The sequence below is a fragment of the Eptatretus burgeri genome, chromosome 13 (assembly GCF_056783735.1).
Source record: "Eptatretus burgeri isolate ZD-2024b chromosome 13, Ebu_testis_v1, whole genome shotgun sequence".
Classification (NCBI taxonomy): domain Eukaryota; kingdom Metazoa; phylum Chordata; class Myxini; order Myxiniformes; family Myxinidae; genus Eptatretus; species Eptatretus burgeri.
Window position 1 is genome coordinate 47,266,986 of NC_140973.1, and position 9,972 is coordinate 47,276,957.

Consider the following 9,972-nt stretch of genomic DNA (forward strand, 5'->3'; position numbering starts at 1 on the left):
TTTTGCTTCACACATACAAACCACATCCACACAAACTCCATACACACAAGCTCCACCCACACAAGCCCCACCCACCCACACAAGCCCCACCCACCCACACAAGCTCCACCCACCCACACAAACCCCACCCCACACAAGCTCCACCCCCCGTTCGCCCCCACCTTTGACCCACCCTTCCCCCCACACACACGGGGAGGGGAGGGGGTGGGATGAGGGGGGTGGTGGGTCGTTGGGGGAGCGCACCTACCCCCCCCCACTCCTTTGCACTTCCTTTATTCTTTTTTTTATAATTAAGAATTAAATAATTGAAAACAAAGCAAATATAATTAATCAAGATTGAAAATATTAAACATTATTCTTTGGGTAAATATTCAGTTGCGAGAATGGACGATCTTTCCCAGCAGTCTGCTTCAGATGTCTTGTGATTTTGAAACTCGATCAACATATTCTGTTCAAAACAAAGAGTGAAGAACAATTAGGGGAAATAAAGATGATTATATTATGATATTAATAAAGTAAGCCTGGTGTTGGCTTAGTGGTTAGGGTGGCGGCTTGGGATCTTTGGGTCCTGAGTTCAAGTCCCGTTGGCCGCTGAATTAAAATACACCAGGAGGTTGACTCACCCTGTCATCCTTCCGAGGTGGGCAAAATGAGCACCAGTGTACTGGTAAGGGGGGCACTGCATCAGCGGCATAGCCGTGTCCCAACCAATGATGCAACCAGCAGCCATAGGCTGCACTCGATAGAGAGAGAAGAGAGAGATTAATAAAATAATAAATATAACATTTACCTCAAGAAGATCGAGTTTTGTGTCCATTTCTTCCAGATGAGCATTTAAACTGGAACAAGTTGGAAATGAGTCATCACCCCGTGGAATTTCAACATCTTCCCATTCAAGGTTGCGAAATTCATTCGTTTCACCACACATGTATGATTCAGTTTTAATGCTGAAAATAAAAAGCAAGTAGACAAAAATTACCACCAAGTTGTGGTATTGCTTTTAAATTAATTACCACCATGCCAAATAAAAGGTTGTGTATAAGGAGAACAGACAGAGACAGAGACAGACAAACAGAGAGACAGATAGAGAGAGACAGACAGACAGAGACAGATAGAGAGAGCGACAGAGACAGAAAGACAGACAGAGAGACACACACACACACACAGACAAAGTGATAATTTCTCACCTTGGACTCGGGTCATTCAAGATCAAAGGATGTGAGAGAACTTCTTTCCAGTGAACAATAATATCATTCATTTCTTTCTGAAACAAATAAATGTCTTCAAAAAAGTCATTCATTTTTATCCACTCGTCATGTAATTCAAATAATTCATTTTCAACATCAGCTATCAACGATGTTCTTATTGGGAACAACCTGTTAGAAAAAAAAACATACAATAATTATTGGTTGTATAGTGATTTAATTCTGTTTTAAACAACAAATAATTAATTGGGTTGAGATCTCAGCTGTCATCTTGTGAAAACGATTGATCTGCAAGGTTGTATAAATAATCTGAACGCTCCATTTTCGAAATAAAACACACTCAGCACACAAGTTGGTTTAAATAAGCAACTTGATGACGTAATGGGAGATTTCACAACAATGGTTTTTTCAGGGTGTGTCCCACATTAGGAAATGACTGGAATTTTTTTGGCTTGGTTCAGGCGAGGTAGCTTGGCTGACTCCAAACTGACTGACTCATTTTAACACAAAAATGAAACATCTTGCTTTGAATGATTTTGATAAAAACCTACGTTTAAAAGCTGTTTTTAGCTAAACATTGTTCTGTTAGTGTTCTGATGATTTAAGATATAACCATGAGAGACATGGGCACAGAATACTTCCTCATTTTCACGGCACAACTGTGCTCTTAAAAGCACTTCCCCATTTTACAAAACCCAATGAGGGATTTACATTTTACAAAACCTAATTTTACAAAACTAACCCTAACAGCCCTTTTCTTTCATGCTTGAAGAGATAAAGTGAATATACTCGATGGAAATGAATGTAATAGGAAAATTAAGTTATTCCCCAAAGTAGAACATGGACAAATATTCATCGGTTCGCTCTTTGACTGTAATGAAAATATGAAAGGGAAGAAGTGCTTTCATCAGTAAGTCTCAATTTTACATTTGCTTGTATGGGAGGGGGAGAAAATCAGTCTCCTATTTTGGGCTTTTGGGGCTTGTCAGAAAGTTTTTCCCTTTCCCCCATTCATTTGAATGGCTGCCTCAGAAACCCCATTTATCCTCTACTTTGCTATCTTCGAGAGAGGTTGCTGTCTAGACAGCCGCAGATTCTGCACTATAATCAAATGCATGTTCATGGGTTGTTCACCATTCATATGTGAATGGTCGTTTTCAGCTATGATAGGGTAACCCATATAGGTTGGCGTCTCGACGATGCTTCACGCAAAAGGAATTTTACTATGTAGTCTGTATAAGCTTGACGTCACAAAATAATTGCAGGAAGTGTGGATGTGTCAGAGTCTGTGATCATTGTGTACCATGCAGCATAACTGGGAGCGGTAGTGCAACATGGTAAAAACTGAGCTCAACATCAAGTTTTGATGAAAGGAATTATACTTGATCATGGTTCAAAACTTTTTCAAAATCAAGAACATCCCGACATTCCTCAAGGTCGGGAAAGATGGCTTCCAATAGCATTACTCACAAATGAAGTTCTCAAATGTTATGGGGGGATGCAACTGTCTGTCACTTCAAGGTGGAATCAACACTTTAGCAACGAGGTGAACATTGCTGAGATTTTCAACATTATTAACGACATTTTGGTGTAAAACACTCAACAAAAATGACGACTGGTATCACAGCCAGCAGTGACGTTCACCTTGTTGCTTAGGAGTTGATTTCACCATGCTCAACTGGGGCGGCCATCTCAAACTGAAACCAATGGGAAAATGTTTGTGTTTGATTTTTATGCACTTCTGAAAGACTGGATGGAATGAGGCGAAAACCGTTGGTTATACTCAGGCTACGCATGGGAAAGTTTTAGGGATAAAAACAAAACAAACTAGAAGGGCACTCGGCAGAGCACATTCCTCCGCCACGTAAAGCCTGACCCATGAGAACATATTGGGCCCAATACATTTTTGAAATATCGTGCTACATATCGTTTTTGGCCTTATCTCTCAATGGTGAAGAATCACTTTAAAAATTAAATAATTCTCGTATCCAGATCCAGATTTGGATCTTCACCAAAATCGAATCAATTCATCCGTTCCACACACTCAACCTGTCCACAACTTTCGTCCGAATCCATCCACCACGTTTTGAGATATCGTGCTATTTTTTCGGTTTTGCCCGATCTCTCAATGGTGAAGAATCACTTGAAAATTCTAGTAGTCGGATCCGGATCCAGATCTTCACCAAAATAAAATCAGTTCGTCCTTGTCACACACCCAACCTGTCCACAAAATTTTATCTGAATCCGTCCACAACTTTTTAAAATATCCTACACACAGACAAGCAAACAAACAAACAAGAAGAAGACGTCGTACAGAGCACGATACTTGCAAAATCCACGAAACAAATTTAACCTCAAAAATAATTACTGGTTGAATTAAATGACCAAACATGCAACTCCTCTTCAAATGTCAAGTGAATCGGAAGAAAATTGACAATTTTAGAATTTCGGCCAACGTGGACCTCCAAAATAATTGGTGGTTGAATTCAGAGACCTGAAATGAAAATCCTCTTCAAATTTCAAGTCAATCGAATGAAAATTGGGATTTTAGAAATACCACCTTACTTGTTGACATTGGGCCTATGTTGACCTTTTGGTCGATGTTGATCTCAAAAATAATTGGCTTATTGAATTCAGTGACGGAATAGAAATCCTCTTCAAATTTCAGGTCAATCAGATGAAAATTGAGGATTTTAGAAATTTCACCAAAATTGTTGACTTTTGGCCAATGTTGACCTTTTGACCTCAAAAATAATAGGCTTCTTCCTTATGCCAAACGCTACCAAGTGGTAAAGTTTTGTGAAGATCGGTTGAAAATTGTGACCTGTAGGCGACAAACAGACAGACACAGACAGACAGAATAAACCATCTTGCCAAAAGGTGACCACGTGTGACTTCTTTAAGGTCACACTGAGGTGAACAGAGCTGCTATCCACCAGGAGCGACTCCTTGAGGAATATCTGCCTACGAGAGATTCTGATGAGAATCGTTCTACAGAGTAACCATGAAAAATATGCGTTTGCCTCATAACGTCACCAAATGACATCATAATGTCTCAAGCTTGACATATCTAGAAAGCACTCATCGAGGTGTTCAATTTGAGGTACTACACGATATGGTTCCTAAAAGTTGAAAATTTGACCTTGGGGTCAAATATGTTTGACCTCAGGTGCTAACCATGAAGGTCAAGGCCAATTGCCACCAAAAATTAATCAGCTGAGCACCAGACCATGAATTATATTCCCATGAAGTTTGAAGACGATCCGATCAAAATTACTCAAAAAATAAGATTTGCGACAAAGTGACCTTGACCCTTGACCTTGACCTTCAAAATTTTATGTGCTGAAAGGGACCTCTATAGGCCTCTGATATGCGAAGTTACAAAAATTTCCAATGATAACTGTGCTCTGCAGAGTGAATTATACGTGATTACAGACAAAAAAAAAAACATACAAGCTGACTAACATATCTTGCAAAAACTTCGTTTTGGCAAGATAACAAACAGACAGAAAGGGATGAAAACATAACCTCCTTCACCTTCGTTGGAGGAGGTAACAAAAAATAAATATACTTCTGGGAGTTCAGGGTTCAGGAAGGATCCCAATTCTCCTGAAGTATGCTCCCCTCTATCCCTTCCTTCTCTTCAAATGGCACCACAGCCAAGTCTTCTCGTGAGAAGGCCGAATGCCTCAATTCTGTTTACTTCCAAACACTGTCTCCAACTCCTCGCTCACCCACTCTACCCAGTCGCACTCAACTGCTCCTGGATTCTGTGTCTTTTGCACCTGAGAATGTGAAGAACCCTCATCACAGATGATATGTCATAATTCCTTTTCTCGAGCAAACAAATCACAGATCATCCATTCGAATTCAGAACAGGTCACTCCACCTTGGACATATGCTGATTCTACTCTCCCAATCAATGGGTGGAGGCCCTCAATGTCAGATATGAGATCAGGGCCGTGTCTCTGGACATATCTCAAGCTTTTGAGTTTCGATACAGTCTAGCATCCCCCATTAATCTCCACATTATCTGCCTATGTCGTCCAATACCAACTCCACACATGGCTTACTGAATTCCTCCACTCTCACAGGCAATGTGTGGCTCTGAAAGGGATCCTTTTATATCGTGTCAAGGTTGGAGTACCACAAGGTAGTGTTCTGGGCCTAGTCATACTCCTGATCTTCATCAATGATCTCTCTGATTCTCTGGAAAATCCCCTTTATTGATTTGCTGATGATTCCAACATCTGCAATGACATCCCTCATCCTTCACATAGGCTGGGCTGCAGCCTCTTCCCTCTCTTCAGACCTTGAAAACAAATCACAAGCTGGTCAAACACTTGCAATATGTCTTTCAATCCTGACAAATGTCTCTGTCTCTGTGTCTGTCTCTGTTTCTGTCCACCATCTACTTTTTTAACAATCCTCTTGAGGAAGTTGTCTTTCAAACTCCTGGATCTCACTATCAGCCATGATCCTTCTTGCCAAAACCACATTTCAAAGTTGGCCTCCATAGCCAGCCACAAACTGGGCATCCTCTATCATACAAAGACCTTCCTTGAAACACCTGAACTCCTATCCATCGACACAAGGCCTTCATCCGCAGCTTGATGGAGGATCTCTCGATCTATCTCTCGATCTCTCGATCGATCTCTCGATCGATCTCTCGATCGATCTCTCGATCGATCTCTCGATCGATCTCTCGATCTATCTCTCGATCTATCTCTCGATCTCTCTCGATCTCTCTCTCTCTCTCTCTCTCTCTCTCTCTCTCTCTCTCTCTCTCTCTCTCTCTCTCTCTCTCTCTGTTTTTCTCTCTCTCTCTCTCTCTCTCTCTCTCTCTCTCTCTGTTTGTCTCTCTCTCTCTCTCTTCTCTCTCTCTGTTTCTCTCTCTCTCTCTCTCTCTCTCTCTTTGTTTCTCTCTCTCTCTCTCTCTCTCTCTGTCTCTCTCTCTCTCTCTCTCTCTCTCTCTCTCTCTCTCTCTCTCTCTCTCTCTCTCTCTCTCTCTCTCTCTCTCTCTCTCTCTCTCTCTCTCTCTCCAGGCTGGCTCCCCTGCCTCACATCTTGTGAGCTTGATGCCGTGGAAATCAATCCCTTTAAGATTATTGGAATCTCTCGTGAAGAGGCTGAGTCTATGGGCTTATCACTTTCTCATTTTAGACAGGTCCGTAGTTTTTGTCTACTCTCGCCTCCTTTCTGGTCTTGCACCCTCTGTTGTCTCCATGCTCCCACCCTATATTTCTGTGGGGTGCACAAGGTCCACCATCAACCCCCTCCTGGGGAAACCACCTAAATCCAGAAATAGTGCTCGCTTCCACTCATTTGTTTCTCTTTTTTTCCCCCCCACCTGCAACCAACTTCCAAATTCTCTTCAATCTCCTTTTTCCCTTTCAAGACTTTCAAGACATTTTTTTCGTCCCTTTCATTTTCATTTTTCATTTTCAAGACTTTTCCCTTTCATTTTCTTTCAAGACAGGAAAAGAAAGTCACCAAGATAGCAGTTCACCACCATCTCAGATCGTCCTCAATCCAAAACCATCATCTTCTCAACCGCCATTAAACCACTGTTTTCTTTCCTGAGGGTTTGCTTCTGTATCCATCTTTTCCATCCTCGACATCCTCCCCCACCCCATTCTTACCTGCAACCCTTGTTTGTTTGTCTCCCTCGGCTCTCTGCTGTTGACGTTTCCCCTTCTCTTTGTGGTGTTTTTGTTGTGTTGCGTCTTAATGTATTATGTGTTCTCGCCCTTCTATGAGCCTTGACGATGAACACAAAAATGGTAAATGTTTGTAGTACAGCGCCACTCCTGGTGGGTGGGGTTGTTCCAAATCATAACTACGACAGCACTTGGCATAAGGAGAACGGCACTCGGTAGAGCGCATACCTCCGCCAGGCTGAACAGTTTACATTTTGTATCCCACCGATAGGCCGGATATGCATCAGGACTTTAATCCAAATCTAATTTAGCTTGTTCTTGTCATCTATCAAACTCGTCCACCAAGTTTTGGCATAATCCGTCCATAACGTTTCAAAATATCATGATATACCGTACATCGTTCTTGGCCCTCTCAATTATCAAAAAGAAAGTCATATATCGATATCTCAAAAAGTTGTGGACGGATTTGGATGAAACATTGTGGACAGTTTGCGTGTGTGACAAGTAGGAATTTATTCTTATCTGAAGATCATGGATTTTTTATTTTTCAGTGATTCTTCAACATTGAGAGATTGAGCCACAAACTGTTCAGGCTTGCGGACGTATGCACTCTACCGAGTGAAGTTCCAGTTATATCAGATATTTCTGCCATATGTACGGGATTGCATCATGACATCATTAGTAAGATATTTGCTTAAATGGAAACACTGACTTATCCACTTTGTGTCCAAAAATATAAATGACCCATTGAATGGAAACGTCGAACGAAGTTTTTAAAAAACATGTGCGGAAGCTTTATTGTTGTGTCGTTCCTGTGTGCGATTCCTGCGAGTGAACACTTTTAAAATAGTCATCGAACAAAAGTCTACATAACATGCATTGTATCCAAAACAGCTGATTATGGGCCGGGAGTATCAAACGAGAGAAGTGGGAAGGGGAGGAAAACTGGGGAATGATGAGTATCAACATACTGTGCTGTATTTAACGTGACATTTTACGTTTTCACTATTGCAGACGAGATAGCCGGCTTAACCTCCCAGTCTCGAAGGCTGATGTGCTCAACCAAACAGCGCCCCCTACTGAGACAGCGGCAGAAGGGACGTTTTTTGGTTGGCTTGCACTTTGTCTGGAATCGAACCCAAACTAAATGCAACACCAACAATGATCAAGCATCCGATTGAACAAGCAACCATTCTGCGAGGAAGTATCCATACCAAGTACCAACCGCTGTAAGTACAATTTCCCATGCAGGCTCTTCACGCTTCCATTTTCACATTCGTGATCTTCATTCTATAGCTGTCTTATGCACTACCTGGTCTGGAGACCCCATGTCACCACAGTCTCATCATTATTTGACTTGAAAGCAATGATCTAACGACGTGTGTTGTATGATCAATGGTGTTACATTTGACGTCTATTTCTCAGTAAAAGTATAAAACTCCCAAAGTTAATCACCTGTATAATCCCCCCCAAAAATCTGCCATCCTGGAGGGCAACCCAGAATTTAAGAGAAAGAGAGAAACTTTTTCTTTGGACTTTTGAAGTCTTTTTTATTATCTCAAAATACAAAACAAATTTTTAAAAAATTACACACTTACATTAACCATTGGTATAACAAAAGAAGCTACAGAAAATTACTAGCATACAATTTAACAAATAGGAAAAAAAGGAGGAGGAGAGAGAGAGAGAAGAAGAAAATAAAATAAAGAAAGGAGAAAACATTAACTTTGTACAATACCCAAAGCACACTGCAAAAGTACTATGAGTTGGTTCTCATGAACCTCACAAATTCCTTTGTGACAACAAGTATTGGTGAACTCGTCAAGCCTTTTAGCACCTTGGGAGAAAGAAAATTCAAGTTTTATTTTCGCAGATACGAGGGCATTAAAGAAAAACATTATGTCGCATTGCCCGATGGGTTTTCCATTTAATGTCTCTCTCCTTGAGAGATAAATTGCCAGTTTGGCAGTTGCTCCAAGAAACTTAAAAAGTGTATTTACCTTATTAGGTTTGGCGTGAAAACCAAAAATGAAGGAACGCAAAGAAAACACAACATTAATTTTGTGGGACACAAAATTAAACCGATGAAATAAAGGAATCAATTTTATACAATTAATGAAGTTGTGGACAACATCTTCTGTACACGCAGGAGAGAAATGACTAATTAGCCACTTGGAAGGAACTATTCAGTGGATCAACCTCCATTGGAGATCAGCGGACCTTTTACTTATGAGCTTGCTATACATAGAGTCCCATACAGGTTCCGAGGGGGGTCCGGCAGGCATCAGTCTCTTCCACCGGGTTACTCTGTTCAATGGTATATCCCCTAGCAGTAGCTTGACACAAGACTTGTAAAGTTATTTGCTGCTCGCCTTTTGAGAGAGGTTTAACCCAATTCTAATGGGGGGTAAGTTGTTAGGAATGAACTGTACACATCATTTGGGAAAACCCCACTCATCAAACAATGCTTCATATCCCTGGGTCCAAACTAATCCCAGTCGGAACCCTATTCATATGACCTCGCTCAAGACTTTTCCAATCACTCTTTTGGAGTCAGTTCCTGTTCGGTTGGCTATTTCCTGTGCAGATTTCTACCTACAACTTGAAACATGCCGGAGGTGCCATACTTTTGTGATGCCAGAAGTCCCGACTTCTTGGAATACTGGGGAAGAGAAGATTATAGAACAAAGGTTCTTGAGCGAACATCTTCATTACATAGGTGTCCTGTTGGTGGCATACTGAGAGGCTCTGCCAGACATTCAATAAAAAGAGAGAAAGAGAAAAAGAAAAAGAGAGAAAGAGAGAGAGAGAGAAAGAAACAGAGAAAGAGAGAGGAGGCATATCTGGTGATGTCAGGATGTCCGGGAGTGCCCTCACAGTTTTTAAAGCAAACCAGCAAAAGCAAGAAACATTGATGATAAGCACCACTTCATCGCTCATTTGTTCTAAATTAAACCTTTGCTTCGCTTGCAAACACAATTTGCTCTCAATTTTAAATGGAATGAGTGTGCATGTATACTAATAAAAGGCTGTGTGTGTGTGTGTCAGTGTGTGTGTGTGTGTGTGTGTGTCAGTGTGTGTGTGTGTGTGTGTGTGTGTGTCAGTGT

General features: G+C 41.2%; 1 protein-coding gene across 1 annotated transcript; it reads right to left on the reverse strand.

The window, feature by feature from the left end:
* Positions 1–215: 215 nt before the first annotated feature.
* On the reverse strand, positions 216–6,914 carry LOC147014411 (uncharacterized). The gene is made up of 4 exons (XM_085852348.1): positions 6,848–6,914; positions 1,188–1,264; positions 791–947; positions 216–448 (listed from the first exon to the last, which is right to left on the reverse strand). Exons 2-4 carry the CDS (start codon positions 1,256–1,258, stop codon positions 353–355), a joined length of 324 nt encoding a protein of 107 aa, XP_085708474.1. The 5' UTR covers positions 1,259–1,264; positions 6,848–6,914; the 3' UTR covers positions 216–352.
* Between the last annotated feature and the right edge of the window lie 3,058 nt (positions 6,915–9,972).

Excerpts from the sequence above, each read along its gene's own strand:
- LOC147014411 (XM_085852348.1), bottom strand. The coding sequence starts at position 1,258 with ATGAATGATATTATTGTTCACTGGAAAGAAGTTCTCTCACATCCTTTG. Across the intron at positions 948-1,187 it reads TTGAATGACCCGAGTCCAAG|CATTAAAACTGAATCATACA; the intron begins GTGAGAAATTAT and ends TTTTATTTTCAG. Across the intron at positions 449-790 it reads CAAAACTCGATCTTCTTGAG|AATATGTTGATCGAGTTTCA; the intron begins GTAAATGTTATA and ends TGTTTTGAACAG.